Source organism: Manihot esculenta, chromosome 18 (genome assembly GCF_001659605.2).
Source record: "Manihot esculenta cultivar AM560-2 chromosome 18, M.esculenta_v8, whole genome shotgun sequence".
NCBI classification, from domain to species: Eukaryota; Viridiplantae; Streptophyta; class Magnoliopsida; order Malpighiales; family Euphorbiaceae; genus Manihot; species Manihot esculenta.
Window position 1 is genome coordinate 24903547 of NC_035178.2, and position 18167 is coordinate 24921713.

The 18167-nt window shown below is 35.7% G+C and overlaps 1 protein-coding gene across 1 annotated transcript; it reads right to left on the bottom strand.

Annotated features, from left to right (window-relative positions):
- Window positions 1–312: 312 nt before the first annotated feature.
- On the bottom strand, window positions 313–15562 carry LOC110606642 (gamma-interferon-responsive lysosomal thiol protein). Its single transcript, XM_021745544.2, has 6 exons — window positions 15451–15562; window positions 15083–15358; window positions 14920–14985; window positions 13248–13388; window positions 977–1069; window positions 313–758 (listed from the first exon to the last, which is right to left on the bottom strand). The coding sequence occupies exons 2-6, from the start codon at window positions 15347–15349 to the stop codon at window positions 540–542; spliced, it is 786 nt and encodes a 261-aa protein (XP_021601236.1). The 5' UTR covers window positions 15350–15358; window positions 15451–15562; the 3' UTR covers window positions 313–539.
- Between the last annotated feature and the right edge of the window lie 2605 nt (window positions 15563–18167).

Consider the following 18167-nt stretch of genomic DNA (forward strand, 5'->3'; position numbering starts at 1 on the left):
TATTTTTTTAAAATTAATAAAATAATATAATAAATTTTTTAATATTAATTATAGATACATTAAATATTAATAGTTACTATTAAATTAAAATAATTTTTATAAAAAATAATTATTAATTAAAAATAAAATATAAATTTAAAATTAAAAATTTAAATAATCTTAAACAAAATCATTTTTTATAAAATTCTAACAATTTTAACAAAATGTACAATGAAATTTAAAAAAAAAAAAAAAAATTCTTAACAAGGACTAAAAGAAATCAGATCAAATATGAATTTATTTTATTGTGTACTTTTTATAGTTTGAAATGTATTAGGTAATCAAATATATAAAACATATAATTAAATATGTAATGTATATTAAATTTGTGCTCATAAATTATATGCACTACAATATTATCTTAAAAATCATCTCCAAAAGCATTGCATTCTACAATTCACACACAGTAATGCTGTTGAACTCCAGATAGAAATTTATTAACTCAAGACTCAAAAGGAAACCAACACACAGTACCAGCTGATTGGAGGTTAGAAGCATATCTATATTGAATCATGCCCCAATGTCTTCTTCATCCACAATGATATGGCGGATATAATTTGTTCCGACAGTGTTGACATCTTTCTCTCCTTGTACGAAACTGGAGCATCTGGTCTTCCTTTACCCTTTTGGGTCGTGTAATGCGATGCTTCGCTGCAAGCTGTTGCGTGAGCAGTGCTGTTGTAGGCCTTGCAGATGTAACTTATAAAATTTTCGTAGTCCTGCAAGCACGAGTATTAACAATAATAGTTTCTATAGATCACGCTTTTTAATAGACTCCAATAAACTTCTTGCAAAAAACCAAGAATTCTCTGAAATTGAAGATAAAATATCATCTGTTGTACTGTTATACTTGGATCACGCATAGCCTTGTTTTGAAACAGAATTTGATAAACAAACGCTTTATGTTGACATAATTAACATGATTAAAGTAAGAAACCTCATAAAGCGGTTGTCCATCCACCACTACCCAAGGCACATATTGATGCGGAGGCCGCAGGGCATTTGTTTCAGCGGCATATTTTAATTCAAGCTGCATGATGGCACAAATTATAAATCTAGCGGATCACACATTAATAAACCTTACTGAACTGTAAAGAAAATTAAAGAAATAGTTTTTTCATGAACAAAATATCGAGTTATATTTGTTGAACAAGGAATACAAGGAGACTAGCCAGGAGCGATAGAAGCAACAAAGATGACAAGATCAACATTAAACAAAAATTTTACAAGTTAGATGCATAGATTTCTAATAGTTGGATGAACTTCTCCAGGCCACATGCTGCAAGGAACTCTTTCCTTAACAGGTTTTAGTAATTAGATAATAAGCGTGAAGTTATTTGATATGTTGTAAGTGGTTGTGTCACACATGGTTCTCAATTTTTTCACACCAACGTAAAATGTGTGACAAATAAGAGACTTTTCTAGAGTTGCAAAGCAGTCAAAATTGTTAAAAGAGCATATTAATTGTGCCAATAGTGTTACCAAGGTTCACCTTTTTTAAGTGTGCATTGCCAGGACCAAGACAAACTGATATAACCCATTGATAACTTACCTTTTACCAACCAACAATAGAAGAGTGAAATATAATAGGTATGAAGATATTAAAATACAAACAACACAATGAAAATAATATATATATATATATGGTTCACCTTTCTTCTAATGCTACATCCAGCGAGCTAAGGATTGCAAATACTTCAGTAAAATATAATTGACACACAATATTACAATAAATTATTCTCAAAGATAGATGGGACTGAAATCACAAACCAAAACATTAACAAACTATATAGATATTATGGCAAGAGAGTCAAATACTTGGCGTGTTTATGTAACTGAAAAAGACCAAATGACTCCAGCATTGACACTTCCACAGGAAAGAGAACAAGAAAAGCAACAAATTCTTTTATATAACCCTATTTATGATGGAATATGTTGCTTTTCAATAAGTCAAAACCAAGTAGGAATCTATTGCATATTGTACAAGGAATCTGCTACATATTATAGAAGGGGAAACTGCATTTTAGTCTGATAGAGTAAAGGAGTGAAGAAGAGAAACAGTAGAGTTATATTTATATTTCAAACCACAAATCCCTCAACAGGGAATAGACAACAGGGGTTGGAACTCCCTTTTCTCTAGTTGATATTTCACCACTCAAAAACCCAACTCAGAAAAACAAATATGTTCACAAGAAGCAAGACTAACAATAAGGAATAAAAAAATAACAAGACTGCAACCAGCCCCCAGGATCAGTATCCCGTGCAGCAACTCAACCGAGCCCTGCCCCTCTCTGTCAGCAAGGAAAATGCTCTGAAAACAAAAATCATATATTCCAAAGATGCTCTCATTCTCCTCCCTCTCCTCCTTAAAAGTGGGAATGGAATCTCCTGCTGTAACAAACTTTCGCCAAGTGTCTTGCTCTCCTTCTTCAACGGGATTATCTGTCAAGAGCTCCATCAGTTTCTTATTCCTTCTAGAATAAACCTTATAGTTTCTTGTTTTAAGGCCCCAATAGAATCAGTCTTTAGGCTTCTATTTATATCAATACTCCCTCCTTGAGAAACAGCATTGTCCTCAAGGCTAAAGTATGGGAATTGACCCTTGAAGTCTGCCAAGTCCATCCAAGTTGCCTCTTCCACATCTTTTCCTCTCCACTTCACTAAAACTTGAGGAATTTGCTGAGTATCCTGATAGGAATCCAGCTACAACTCCAGGGGCATATTGGGTATACACTAGAAGAGGTAAAGCTGCCAAGAGAATCACCCTTGGGAATCAAGAAAAAGGAGGAGACACGTCACCACCAAGTTAATTAGGAAATGTCAGTATAAATAGTATGTATGAGGAGAGAGGAACCATCTTTTTGGAATCCATTGTATCAGCAGAGGATTTCCTCTGCTCGGGCTTGTCCTGGGGGCTGGCTTACACCAGTCATCATTTTTTATCTTTTGTTCATTCTCTGTTTTCCCTACCTGCTGTAATTCCATTTTTGATTAATACAATCACAAATATCCCTCTCCATATTCTCTTCTCCATATTCTCTTCTCCTTATTCCCTGTTTATTGTTGGTTAACGTTCTCGTTTCTCCATCATATCCCTTCCTATCTTTCTATATTGGCAGATTTGTTTTGACTCCACCATTTCATCTTCAGTAACTTCCAATTGCGGTGGAATTTCTTGTGTCATAGAATGACTTCCTACCACCCTTTTTAGATTAGACACATGAAAAACGGGGTGAATCCTTGAATTAGTGGGGAGTTTAAGCTTGTAAGCCACTGTGCCTACTCTTGCCAAGATCTCAAAAGGACCGAAATACCGAGCAGATAGCTTGGAACAGATTCTTGAAACTACGGTTTGCTGATAGTGAGGCCTTAACTTAAGGAAAACATGATCCCCCACAACAAATTCTACGTCACGCCGATGCTTATTGGCATTCTTTTGCATCACTTGTTGAGCTCTATGCAAGTTATATTTCAATTGTCTTAATGTTTCATCTCGATCCACAAAATACTGTGAGACTGCTTCAACTCGTCTCCCCTGAAAGGTAATGTTGTAAGCTCAGTGGAGGTCTTCCATATACTACCTCAAAAGTCGTTTTACCAATTGCGGCTTGAAACCCAGTATTGTTAAGTGGGAGCATTTGCTTGTTGCAGCAACAAATAAAATGTTTTAGACTTCTCTGATCAGTGCGTACTGTGAATCATTGGCCTACCAAATAAGGCCTCCAATGTTGAACGACCATAACCACTGCCATGAGTTCCCTTTCATACGCCGAATGAGCCATGGTTTTTACCGAGACAGCTTTGCTGAAATAGGCAATGGGTCGGTGATGCTGCACGAGTACTACCCCACTCCCATTCTGGACGCGTCACATCCCAACACAAAAGGCTCTTGAAAGTTTGGCATTGCAAGTATAGGCGCTGAGATGATGGCTTTTTGAAGCATTTCAAAAGCTCTTTGCGCCTCCTTATTCTAGTGAAAACCACCACTATGCTCTTTTTTAAGTAACCAAGTGAGAGGTTGTGCCATTTGACCATAGCCTTTTATAAATCTTCGATAATAACCCGTAAGCTCGGGGAACCCCTTACTGCTTTGATGGATTTCGGTATGGGCCATCAAACTATAGCTGAAACCTTTCCAAGATCCATCTCCACTCCTTTCTCAGATATCACGTGTCCTAGATATTCAACAGGTCCTTCTTATTAAACACTTTTTTCCATTCACATGTAGTTGTTGTTCCTTAAGGATTCTTAGCACCTGCTCTAAATGTGACATATGAGCTTGCCAACTTCTGCTATAAACAAGTATGTCGTCGAAAAACACCAACACTGACTTCCTCAGTAATGGTCTGAAGATAGCTTGGAATGTCGCCGGTGCGTTCATCAATCCAAACGGCATCTCCAAGAACTCGTAATGACCCAAATGGGTTCTGAATGCTGTCTTATGGACGTTTGGAGCAGCAACTCTAATCTGGCGATATCCGGACTTTAAATCCAATTTAGAAAAATACTTAGCACCAAATAATTCATCAAGCAACTCTTGTATAACTGGGATTGAGTACTTGTTTGGTATTATCGCCTTGTTTAACTGCCGATAGTCCACACAAAATCGCCAACTTCCATCTTTCTTCTTTACCAATAGAATAGGGCTTGAGCTTGGCCGTATGATTCCAGCCGTCAACATCTCTTTCACCAATCTCTCTATCTCATCTTTCTGTGTATGGCCATACCTATAAGGTTTTACTGATACTGGACCCAGACCCGGATGCAAAGGAATACAATGATCCGATCGACGTTCTGGTGGTAACTCCTGTATTTCTTCGAAAACCTTGCCAAAACTGCCAGGGACTTTCTGTAATTCCTTCTGGGATTCCATAAGTTGACTTCATACATTTCCCATGGTTAATTGAATGTCTGTAGGCCACAGAATTGCTGCAAAGTCCACATTGCCAGTCTTCTTGATTGATCTAAGTGAGGCCGGTGAACGTATCAGAGAATTATCTCTCAGTAAACAAACAACTTCTCGACTTCCTGACTGAAATTTCATCGTCAATTTCTTCCAATTGACCTGGATATCCCCTAAAGTCTCCAACCATGCAACTCCGAGAATTACATCCACTCCTCCCAGGGGAAATTGATAACAATCAGCTACAATTTTATAATCTGAGAGCTTTAACTCTACCTGCTTACAGAGTCCCGACAAAGTTACTCGACACCCATCGCCTAGTTTCACATTGAAAACTGGGGTCTCTATAATGGAAAAGTCCATTTGCTTCACTAATTCCGTTGAAACGAAATTGTGTCGCCCCACTATACACGAGTATCACCACCTATCGTACCCCTATCGAGCCCTTGAACTTCATTGTTTTCAGCCTCTGGATTCCACCCACCGAATACATCGGTAACTCCATATTAAAGAAATGGGCTTCATCAATTTCTGCCATAATCATTCTTTCTTCTTGTTTATCCACTTCAGTTATCTCACTCTCCTCTGTGAATGATTCTTCAGTGGCAATGATAGCCCTATTAGTCTTGCCTAGACACTCATGCAAAGGAGAGCATGGCTGTCGGCATTTGAAACACAATCTTTTCGCTCTCATCTCCTGGTACTGTTGATGAGATTACTGCCGAGAACCTCTAGACTTGATGGGAATGATTGGTGCCTTTGTTCCACCGATAAGTTGGGTTAGGGTTTTATTCCCTGGACGGGCTGCATTATCTAGGGGCTTAGAAGGTAGCCCATCCCACTTTTGTTGGTTCTGTGTCCCACCCGAGCCTTTTAAGAACTGTGGACCCGTAGTGCCCGGGCCCAACCTATGGCTAAAACCCTTTTGCTTCTCTCTGGCCAACTTCATTGTTTTATACAAGTCGGTGGTCTCATGCAAACGTAGCCGCAGCCGTATGTCCTCCCTTAATTCATTCAAGAAGAATCCCAGGCTTTGCTTATCCGTCACATCCAAAACCAGGGATGCCCGAGCCACAAAGTCATCCACATATTCTGCTTGAGAGCTACCAAATGCTCGTAGGGGTTTTCTGAAAGATCATCACTATGCCTCTGCATCCATTCCTCCCTAAGTTGTTCCCATGTGAGTAGCGGATTTCTCTGCCGCAACCACTGCAGCCAGTGTAACAGGGCCACCTTCCATACTGACCAAGGCCAAGGCCAAAAATTTTACAATAAGTTAGATGCATAGATTTCTAATAGTTGGATGAACTTCTCCAAGCCGCATGCTGCAAAGAACTCTTTCCTTAACAGGTTTTAGTAATTAGATAATAAGGGTGAAGTTATTTGATATGTTGTGAGTGGTTTTGTCACACATGGTTCTCAATTTTTTCACACCAACGTAAAATGTGCGACAAATAAGAGACTTTTCTAGAGTTGCAAAGCAGTCAAAATTGTTAAATGAGCATATTAATTGTGCCAATAGTGTTACCAAGATTCACCTTTTTTAAGTGCATTGCCAGGACCAAGATAAACGATATAACCCATTGATAACTTGTCTTTTACCAACCAACAATAGAAGAGTGAAATATAATAGGTACGAAGATATTAAAATACAAACACCACAATGAAAATAATATATATATAGTTCACCTTTCTTCTAATCCTAGCGATCTAAGGATTGTAAATACTTCAGTAAAATATAATTGACACACAGTATTACAATAAATTATTCTCAAAGATAGACAGGACTAAAATCACAAACCAAAACATTAACAAACTATATAGATATTATGGCAAGAGAGTCAAATACTAGGCGTGTTTATGTAACCGAAAAAGACCAAATGACTCCAGCATTGACACTTCCACAGGAAAGAGAACAAGAAAAGCAACAAATTCTTTTATATAACCCTATTTATGAAGGAATATGTTGCTTTTCAATAAGTCAAAACCAAGTAGGAATCTATTGCATATTATACAAGAAATCTGCTACATATTATAGAAAGGGAATTTGCATTTTAGTCTGATAGAGTAAAGGAGTGAAGAAGAGAAACAGTAGAGTTATATTTATATTTCAAACCACAAATCCCTCAGCAGGGGATAGACAACAGGGGTTGGAACTCCCTTTTTTCTGAGTTGGGTTTTTGAGTGGTGAAATATCAACTTGAAATCAGAGAGACTAAACTACTAAATGTTAAATTTATTGTATATTGCAGAGTTGTTTCAGCATTGCAGCCACTACGAGAAGACTCAATATTGACCAGCTATGGGCAACGTGACAGGCCCAGCGACCAAAGCATGCCTATCTTCGGCGAAGGCAAAGGCCATGCGTGGTGATTGCACGCAAAATCTAGTTTCTTCAAGGTAGCGAGAGAGGGCCGCTGTGCGATTCCGGTAGATCGCATATGCCTTTGCGATGCCACCAATTTTGAGGCTCACACGTCCCTTCACCGCAGTGTTCTTGTTGTCGGTGATGCCCACACGAGGTGGTATTGTCGACTCTCAAGGTGAACAGTTGTTAGCAAAAACAGTAGTTGTCGCATTTTTAAAGGAGGTGGTCATACTTTATGGAATTCCCAAATCCATAGTCAATGATCGGGTCCCTATATTCCTCAGTAATTTCTGGATAGAATTATTCAAACTTAAAGGAACTCAGTTGAACATGTGCACAACCTATTATCTAGAAACCGATGGCCAAACCGAAGTATTGAATAGAGGACTAAAGATGCATCTCCGCTGTTTTGCTTCTAAACAACCAAGACAATGGTGTTCACGGTTACATTGGACCAAATATTGGTATAACACAAGTCCCCATTCAGCTGCTCATGCCACAACTTTTGAATTAGTCTACAGCCGGCCTCCCCTACCTTACGATAATTCCTTCCGTGGAGATTAAAACGGAAGAGTGTGGCCCAAGGACTATTAACTAGAGACGAGCTATTAAAGCAGCTCGCATACAATCTTCGCCGAGCACAGCAAAGAATGATGGAAGCATTCAGGAAGTTCAGTACAATGTCTACGACTCCATCTTTCTCAAACTATGGCCACACAGACAAAGTTCCTTGACTCGTTCTATCTGTAAAAAATTAGCTGCTAGGTACTTTGGTCCTTTCCATATTATCTCAAAAGTAGGACCTGTTGCCTATTGTCTGCAATTGCCACTAGAATCCAAAATACACCCAGGTTTCCATGTTTCATAGCTGAAAAGAACAATTTGCCAACATCCTATTCTAACTGAGATACCTAACGGGTTAGAAATAATGAAAGCAATTGTGAGCCTGAAGCTATTCTTGAGAGTCGCCTTCAGTCTATTCAAGGTCAATCAGTACAGCAACTCTTAGTTAAATGGAAGATCAGAACTTCTGAGAATGCCTCTTGGATGAACTATTTCGATTCTGTTCATCAAAATTCCTGATTTCAGCCTTGGGGACAGGTCTGTTGCTAATGGGATGGTATTGTTGCAGATCAAATTATGAACCCAAGCCCAAAGCCCATTCCATTGAGGGTCTATTATAGGAAACGATTCAGAAACAACAAAATGGGGGCTGAGACAAAGGAATCTTCTAAGGAAGGACACTGGCAGAGGAATAGAAGTTGGTTATATTGTTACCAAGAATCTCGCAATCACAGGATAAGTAGAAAGCTGGTAATTGAATCTATATAAATAAGAATAATTAGAGGAAGGAGGGTACGCTTTTCTTTGTAATTCTCTTTGCTTAGCCTGGCTAACACTGTTAGACGGGAGATAACTCCTGCAATTGGGTTCTTCTTTTAGTGAGAAAGCTTAATGCAAATATCTTCCTTATTTCATTCTCTTGCAGTAAATATTTAAGTTTCTAACTCTATCATACAGACTGATAATCAAGAAACTGAAAGGCAAATAGAAGACAGTGTTGAGGATGACGTGGGTGGTGCAGGTCTTGACATTGAACAGGATATTTGTCTGTTCATGCAATAGATGGTGGGCAAGGAGAAGATACAAAACAATAATTGGCAGCAGCAAGGGCAACCAATTGATGATTTTAGTTGATAGTGGGAGTACTGACAATTCCATTGATGAAAGGTCACAAAAACACCGAAGTTTAGTACAGTTTCCAATGGCTGATAGGAGAAAGTTACCATGTTCTACTCTCTGGCTGGATTTCAAATGGAAGATGAATGGGCATAAGTTCTTATTTCCATTGAGAATTTCGGATCTAGGAGTACTTGATGTAATTTTGGGAGTTGAGTGGAAGAAGAGTTAAGTCTATCCTGTATGATTCTCAGAACTTGCAAGTCATATTACAGAAAGAAGAAAGGCCACTGACTTTGTAAGGAATCAAAGAAGGAAATACTGAATGTAAGCAGCTCCAATGTGAGACTCTTCCTCAATTACTACAGAAGCAAGGAGCTAATTTCCATTTACAGCTGCTCTATTGTATTCATTTTATTCCTACTGAGGAATAACATAGCTTACTTCAACAAGGCACTATCACTCAGCCTTGCTAAAGGCAATATTGCTCCTGAGATATAACATTTATACAAGTACTCTTAATAGTGTTTGACAAACCAAACATATCACCTCCATTGGCCCTTTCAGACCCCATAACCACAATTGTTACGTAACACCAGAAAAATAAATGTCAACCCTATAGATACCCTCAGAAAGTTGAGAAAGAAAACCTGGTTTCTCACATGTTAGTGTCTGGAATGATTCAACCTCAATTTCCAAAGTTCCAACATTCTTAAGGAGGAGAAGGCTCTCAAGGATCGAGAATTGTTACATATTGTAAAAGGAAATATAGGAATAAGAGTAGAGCAGAGGATAGCAGAAATGAAATGTAAATAGTGTGGAGAAGTCAACAAAAGTTAAATGGGTTTTGGAGCAAAATAATCACGAGTTAGTTATTTAGTTAGAAGCTAACTCCTGGAGGGAAAAGAGAAATAACTGTTCAGCCCGGTATTTCCTCATTCAATAATCAAGAATTATCCATAACACAATATATCTCTCTTCTCTCTAATCTTCTTTTTCTCTCTCTTCTTTCTCCTCTTCTCTCTCTACTCTATCTTTGTTATGGGTGTAAACAAATTGAGCCGAGTTGAGTATTGAAGAGCTCAAGTTTGGTTCGTCAGGATTTTTTTCAAGCTCGAGCAAAACTCAAGGTTAACACATTTCGAACAAGCAAAATATAATAAGCTCAAACTTGGTTTGTTTAGCAAACAAGCTAAATCGAGCTGAGTTCTTATCAAGTCAAAATGAATTGAGCTTTTATCAAGCAAAATCTCAAATAGCTCACAAGCAACTCAATTTATTTACAACTCTAATGAATTTTAGTTTAAAATTAATAAATTTAAAACTAAATAAGTTTTAGTTAAACAAGCATTTCATATTTAGCTCACAAACTAATTACTAAAAGAGCCCTCAAGTCTTAACAAGTCAAACATCTACAAGCTCAAGTTTGTAAAAATTAGACTCCAGCTTGGCTCATTTACAAAAAGAGTCCAGCCAAATTCGAGCTTTTATCCAATCGAGTCTCAAATATCTCACAAGCAACTTGGTTCATTTACCAACCTAATCTCTACGTTATTCTATAACTGGTTCTTAGTGTTTCTATAATAATAGAATCCCTAGTGAAAACAAGATTTAAACCAAATAGGAATCTAATAACTATTCAAACATGATAGCTAGAATGAGAAGGGCCATAGGAGATTGAAAGACAAGACACAAAGAACTAATCTTCCCCCAAAAAAAAAAGATTCTTTCCACAAAGAAAGCCTCTTCAAGCACTAATATCCAATCAATTTACCTTGTTTATGAAGGAAATCTATGACAATTTTAACATAAAAGGTATCAATACAAACTAACAAAACTACCAAGGAGATTTTAGCCCTTCTTTTGCCATTTCATTTTCTTCTTACCAGCCAGTTACATAACCATAAATTGGACTGAGCTACATCAAAACCCAATTTGCTTGGCCAAAAACATTTAGGTTAAGCTTTATGTTGACTCAATTTGAACTAAACTTAGTTGAGAAAATGAAGCCTGATTAGTGATCCAAGTGATAAGCTCAAACCCCACCCAAATAAATATATTCTATAATTTCCTAATATTTATCAGTGCACATCTTTAATATGATTTGTTGTTTCTATGTAGTTAACATTTTATATGTTTTTGTAGAAATATATATTGCAAACTAATTCGTTTATGTAATACTTTTAGCCAATTGCATTCTAATTCGGGATTATAGGTTAATTGATTTGAGATCAGAAATAAGAATAGGATAAACTCATGATGTACTTCTTTTTTAACTCTTGTTCTTTGAATAGAGCATTTTAGTTGAAAGTAAAAGTTTGGCCCAACACAAAGTTCAACGAAGTTAAAAGGAATTCAGAAAAAAAAAAGATGGGAAAAAGAAAAGTATAGCCTGAACTCATTGTGTACTTTTATAGTAGCAGTTGTTAGATTTTAAGATTTAATTAGGCCAAGCTCCAACTTGCGATCAACCAATTCGTCATGCATTAGCTTGGGCTTGCCATTAACTTGACTTTGCCTAACCCAGTGGCAAGCTTGTGATCTAGTCCAATTATCCTATCACATGATTGAGAAACATACAATAAAGGAGGAGAAGAAGAAAAATAAGAAGAAGAGGGGGGATGGAAGAGCAGTGACGGAAGCAATATTTATACTCAGGGGGGCCAACGTAAAATTTACACTTATGGATAAAATATTTACTAACGTAGTATTTATATTTAAGGACCAAAGTATGCATTAGTTCAATATAATTATACTACTTTAACTAGAATTAGATTTATATTTTTTTGTAACAATATAATTCCAATTAATTAAATGTAAACTTACTAAATTTTTAGATAGTTAGACCAATGAAAAAAATCAATCTACTAACTTTTTTTAAGAATTCAGGGGACTAAAAGTAGCATTCTATTACAAATAAACTCATATTAACCTAGCAATTTAAAAATTAAAATTTCAGGGCAATGACCCTGCCAACCCCCTCCTTAGGTCCGTCACTGGGTAAGAGAACCATAATGTATACTAACTTAATTGCAAAGGTCCACCAAAATAAAATCTAAATTAATGAAATATATTCTAATTAAATGGAGAAAGAAGAAAAGTAGGGACATAGCATTCAGAAATATCAAGTTCATTTCCTTTTGTAGATATTAAATGAAAAGTTCACCTCTGTTTTTCCTGTAATACTTTTTAATAGAAAAGAAGTAACTCGAAAACAAAATAAAGAAATCAGTTGCTAGTCACTAGACTCACCTTTGGCATCCCTCTCCTTGACGATTTGCAGTCAAATGAAAAAAATTTTAGATGGAATTTAATAGTTGAATAGAAATAACTACAAAAATTCTTTCCCCTTGGCTAACTCACTCATCCACGAATAAATTATTCATAAATACACCCTGTCAACATAGTTATCCATTGGCCTGACTGCAAGTCCCCTTAGCTTTGGCTTTCTTAATTTCTTGTCTAAGTGATGTAAAACCAATAGACTAACCCAAAGAAGAAAAAACAATGCGCTCTAACTTAATTAATTGTCAATTGTCAAATAACAGAATCCAACATTAGAAACCCGCGAACAAAATTTATATAAAGAAATAACCCTAACCCTAACCTCATCTATGAAGTCAAACACCATAAAATACCCTAAATAATGAAAATATATTCGATAGATTATTTCCTAATTTCTTCCTAAAGTACATAGACATAAAATCTCTAGTGGAGAACTTCCTGAATGACTAAGCTTTCAGCCCGATTGATAGCAACTTGCATTAATTAAAGCTTCTTCATATGCCTATTCAGGTCAATATATAGCAGCAGAAAATGTCACAACATTTAGATCTACATTCTAACAGCAATCATTTTGATTGAAGTTGTTTCCCTGCTTGTGCCACAAAAGAAGTTAGATCTCCTTCAAGTTAGTGAGCCTGAATTGTCATATACATGAGAAGCAATTATAACATTTCATTGAAGCATAAAAACAATTAATCACAAAATTGAAAACTTAACTGCAATCTTTTTGCACATAAATCAAGGAAAATGTTCCGGCTTATAAAAACTCAATTCCTCTAAACTGTGTATAATATCCATATATTCATAAAGTCAACTTAATATGTAAAACTGATTACTGAAAATTCAAGCAATTACCTCAAATTAAGGAGACTCTCCCTTGTTCAGATAAATAATAAATTGCAGTATTCCAAAAAATAAACTTGACAATTAGTTGATTGCCAAAATTGCAAGACAATCAGTATGGAAACCAACCTCTTTGCCATATCCACTACTGTAGCAATCAGCTATAGGTTTTGGGTCCAAACCCAATGTCTCAAAGCATGATTCCCATTGGGTGAATTTGCGATCATACACCAGAGCCTCAATGCAATAGATGAAAGGAAAATGATCCTCCTGCATCAAATATATGCCACTGAGGTTAATAACTTGACGTAAAGAAAAAAAAGGGCTAAATACAATAACAGACTTTACAGTTTACACCCTGTGCATTTAGAATGAACCTACTAAAATCATAAAAAGAGAATCACCAAAAAAACCTTGCACTTTTAACTTTGTTGCAATTACACTCTATACTTTTTTTTTGCTAATTAAATCCTAACTTTTAAAGATACTCCAAATGCACTCTAAATTATTATAATAATAATCAGAATAGGTTTCAAAAAAAAATTGATAATATATGGATTAATTTCGAATTTGATTAATATAATAGATAACTCCCAAAAAAAACCTTGTCTTTTTAGTTTTTTTTTTGCAATTTCACCCTATACTATTTTTTTGCCAATTAAACTCTGTTCTTTTAAAAAAAAATTAATAATCCTACCCTGAACATTTAAATTATTACCAATTGTACTCTAAAAATTAAAATTGCTGACGTGACATGATGATATGGTGTTGATGTGTCAAGTGACGTGTCAATTCCATTAATTTTTAAAGAGACAAGCAACATTATGGTACCGGGTCTTTTGGCAATTGTCTCTATATCAAAAACCTAAACTTATATAAAATAAATAACAACTTAATACAAAATAACCATATCTCATCAAAAAAAAAAAAGTCACAGAGGATCCACTTTATACTGATTATGTTTTATTTTTTGCCAAATGTGGCCAAAATTTTTATAAGATGACAGAGTTTCCTTTAATAAGATAAGAATAACTTTATCATTCTATAACAATTTTGTTCACAGTAAGCAAAATTTATAATCCATTAACCAAATTAAGTAGAGTCAACAATAAATGAGCCATTTCAAACTTTTTTGGCATCAAATTGTGAATTTACATTTAATTGCTATAATTTTTATAAGTTTAGATATTCAATATGTTTTGATTTTTTTTGTTGAATATTCAATGGGTAAGTTTCAATAGTACAAGAGTATAATATGTATTTTAACCAAAAACAAATGTAAACATTTCAATTTCTAAAACAAGCAATGTTACAAACTTTAGGTCACAATTCTTCTTTCCAGGTGTAAAATTTCATTTTCTTGTTTAGCACACAAGGAATGCGAACGTTTTTTTTTTTTATAATCATATTTTTCATATTTTAAATAACTTGAATTTCGTGAAAATAAAGCATACACCATGTACCAATAAAATGACAGTTTATTTTCAGAAAAAATGAAAATGAAAATGGAAAGGACATGTCGGTACAGTAGACATCGATTTCAATTCCCATTCAATCTCCAAAGCAAACAAATGAACCCTTAAAGAGTTTCTATCTTTCTAAGGAAAATACTCCAGAAACGTAATACATCTTTTCAATAATCAAACAATTAGACTGGACTTTAGCATTGAATAGGATGAAATTATCCGGTCTAAAGATCGCTAAAATTATAGTTGCATAGTTTCTGCAAACTAGCAACAAAACGAAACATGGTAACAAAATTCTCCTCAGATAATTGAAAATAACCATAAGAAAGGCTCACCAGCTGAGGCCAAACATGAATTGCACAAGCTTCCACGGTATTCAAGAGGCATTCGGAAGGACCATGCTGCAATAATTTAAAAAAAAAAATGAAATTCCCCATGAACCACCACCACAGAAACAACATATCATAATCAGAGATGAAACATCAAAATTTTACATACCTGGCAAACGAAGGAGTCATTGCTTTTGAGTTTGGCATTACCCCAAGGGGAGAGGTGGAGATCTACAATGGAGAAAAGCTCCTCGTCTTCAAAGAGCTCAACAAGATCATTGACGATAAAATTGGCACTGTAGGGACAAAGCGATTCATAGTATAATGCCAAGGAGACTCTCCCTGAATCTGAAGAAGCCGACAAGGAGAAGCTAATTAATAATAGAAGGAAAACCAACACAGAGAGGGCTTTTGCTGAACCACCAACCGAAGCCATTTGGGAGGTCTGGATAAAAGGGAAGACCAAGCAGATTAATTACACCATTTTTAAAAATAATAGATAAAAAAAATAGAAAAAAACACCATGCATGACTTTACAGGTGTTTGTTGGAAGAACCCGCCACCACACGAAGCTTTAGCTTTTAGAAAATATATCTGTATTCGAAATATCGACGGGAGTTTTTTTTTTTTTTTCCAATTTACAGGGACGATTATAAGTAGCTTCCAATTAAATTTTGTGTAATAATTTAATTTATTATTTAAAAATAATACAATGAATTATTTGAAAGATTAAATTGTAATTAATTATATTCAGAAGTTTATTATGATATTAAATGTATTTAAATAAATATAAATATTTTATATTCTATTTTCTCAATTTATATTCTCTTTGGTAACTTTAATAAAAAAACTATCATTAATTTAAAATTTAAAATAAAATGGTAAAATTGCTTTTAATAAAAAAAATTCCATAACCATCTAATAAACTATTAAAAGATAAAACATAATTAAAAATTTCACTCAAACATAGAAAACCTCTTATTTTTATTGTGTTTACAGAGATGAAAAAGACCTAGTCGAGTTTGAACCTCTATTGAAATGTCGTTGTTTATCGTGAGGTTGAGCGGATTCAAAATAGAATCTTGGTGGAGCATACTCGAAGCAGATAGTCCGTTGAGTCTTCCATTGACTGAGCAAACGAAGCAGACGCAAGGTTGATCTTTCTTTCAATTTGAGTAAATCATTAATATACCGATTTAATTCATCGATTAAATATAAATGTATAGATTTTGCCGCACACTACTTTTGCATTGGAAAAATAAAATAACAGATTGAAAATTGCATAACCATTGTCCTTGTTTTATAATTTAATTTTGTTTTGGACAATTCTTTTTCAATGGCTTCTCTTAAATATAAATATTTCAATGGAAGTGAAATTGTTGGTTATTAATTTGAATTGAGAATTTCCACTTTAGTATCATTTCTTTATATGTTTTGTTAGCTTGAAATACCTACTGATATATTTTTACTGATGATGATTGGTGAAATTACAAGTTTCATTATAGTTAGTTAAGTATATAATATTAGCTATTTGAACCTCTCAAATGCCCATTCTCATAGCAGCTTGCATTGTTGGTAACTTACTATTAGTGATTTCCACTGTTTTTACTCTGAAGACAACTATTACTTTTTCAGTTTAGTCTGTACAATTTATTAATTGTAGCAACAAAATCTAGTGCTTTCAATTTTATTAATTTCTTTCTTAAGTTAGTAATTTTGTCTTAGTTGTATCCAATGGGTCTAAGGCATAAGTCCAACCTATTCTAGCAGTGGCACTAAGGTGAAAAATATTGAACATTAACTATTTGATTTTAAATATTTTTAATAACTTTTATACTTTGTGAGTTTAATACTGATAGATATTTAATTAATGGACATTATATGTTATATTTGTGATTCAATATTGACCAGATATTTCATTATATCTGTAACAGCCCGGATACCGGACCGCTACCGGCGCTAGGATTTAGATCGATTTAAGGTCGCCGGAACCCGTAGCAAGCCTACTGTGAACTCTGTGTACCTGATAAATCCTATATATGATCATACATTTCCATAAAAATTTTGAATTTTATCATTCACCAAGTTTGACCTATGCATGCACTATCCTCTAAACATCAAACCCCATACTGAGCTCTCATCATATGCTCTAGATGGGTCATCATCATACATCAAGCTTGGATCTCATCATAATACATCATAAAGCATGACATAAGGATCATATACAAAGGGATTTAAACATATTCTAGGGCCAAGCACAATATTAACTCAATATACATTACATGACTTTTACATGATCTCTTTGTACATTACATGTCCTCTACTCTATACTATTACACTTAGACTTTACCCTTGCCGTTCCTCTGCCTTCTCTATGGCCCTGAAAACATGGGGTTAAGGAGAGGGGTGAGCTACTATAGCCCAGTGAGCAGAACAATAAAATCATTTAAAACATGCTATTATGAAATGCGCCACATCACAAGCAAATCACATCACGGACGGACTGACCCAAAAATCCCTCTGCTTTGTGCCTGGCCCTCAAAGGAGCTCCTCAGGACTTCTGTTACATGCATATAATCTCTGTGCCCGGCCCTCAAGGGGCTCCTCAGGACTTCTGTTACATAACCATAAACATCAGAGGGCTAAAGGGTCCTACTATGTGTCCATCCCCATCAACAAGTAATAATGCAATGCGTCATCTTTGTGAACACTAATGCAATGCAATACACCCTAATATCACATGGCATTTATGATGCATGAATCATGCTAAAAGCTTTCATTAATGGAAAACATAGTTCAGTTCCACTCACCTCTGTCAACTGCTGAACAGTCTCTGTAACTCTAACTCTGTGGGCCTCCTTGGTTCCTCGGGTCCGCACCTACACAGGTGGACTCAAATGAGGACCAAATATACGCTAACATAGCTATAAACATCTCCCCAAAAGCCCCCTAAAACATCATAAACATGCATGAAAAAATGGCCAAAGGAAGGCTGGACAGGGCACTTTCGGCGGCAGGTTCGGCGGCCGAAAGCCCCTCCAGAGTCAAAACTCCCTCCAGAGTCGAAACTCAGGCACTTTCGACGGCACCTTCGGCGGCCGAAAGTCTTTTTCAGATCCGAAAGTCCAAACTTTCGGGGGCAAGGTTCGGGGGCTAAAAAACCTTCCAGAGCCGAAAGTCACCCACCTTCGGCGGCATGTTCGGCGGCCGAACCTTCCCTCCAGAGACGAAAGTCTCAACTTTCGGGGGCAAGG

Bases quoted from the DNA above. Each gene is read 5' to 3' on its own strand.
- LOC110606642 (XM_021745544.2), bottom strand. From the start codon at position 15,349: ATGGCTTCGGTTGGTGGTTCAGCAAAAGCCCTCTCTGTGTTGGTTTTC. The intron at 14,986-15,082 runs GTATGTAAAATT...AAATTATTGCAG, and splicing joins ATGACTCCTTCGTTTGCCAG to CATGGTCCTTCCGAATGCCT. The intron at 1,070-13,247 runs GTTGGTTTCCAT...GCCATCATGCAG, and splicing joins GTAGTGGATATGGCAAAGAG to CTTGAATTAAAATATGCCGC.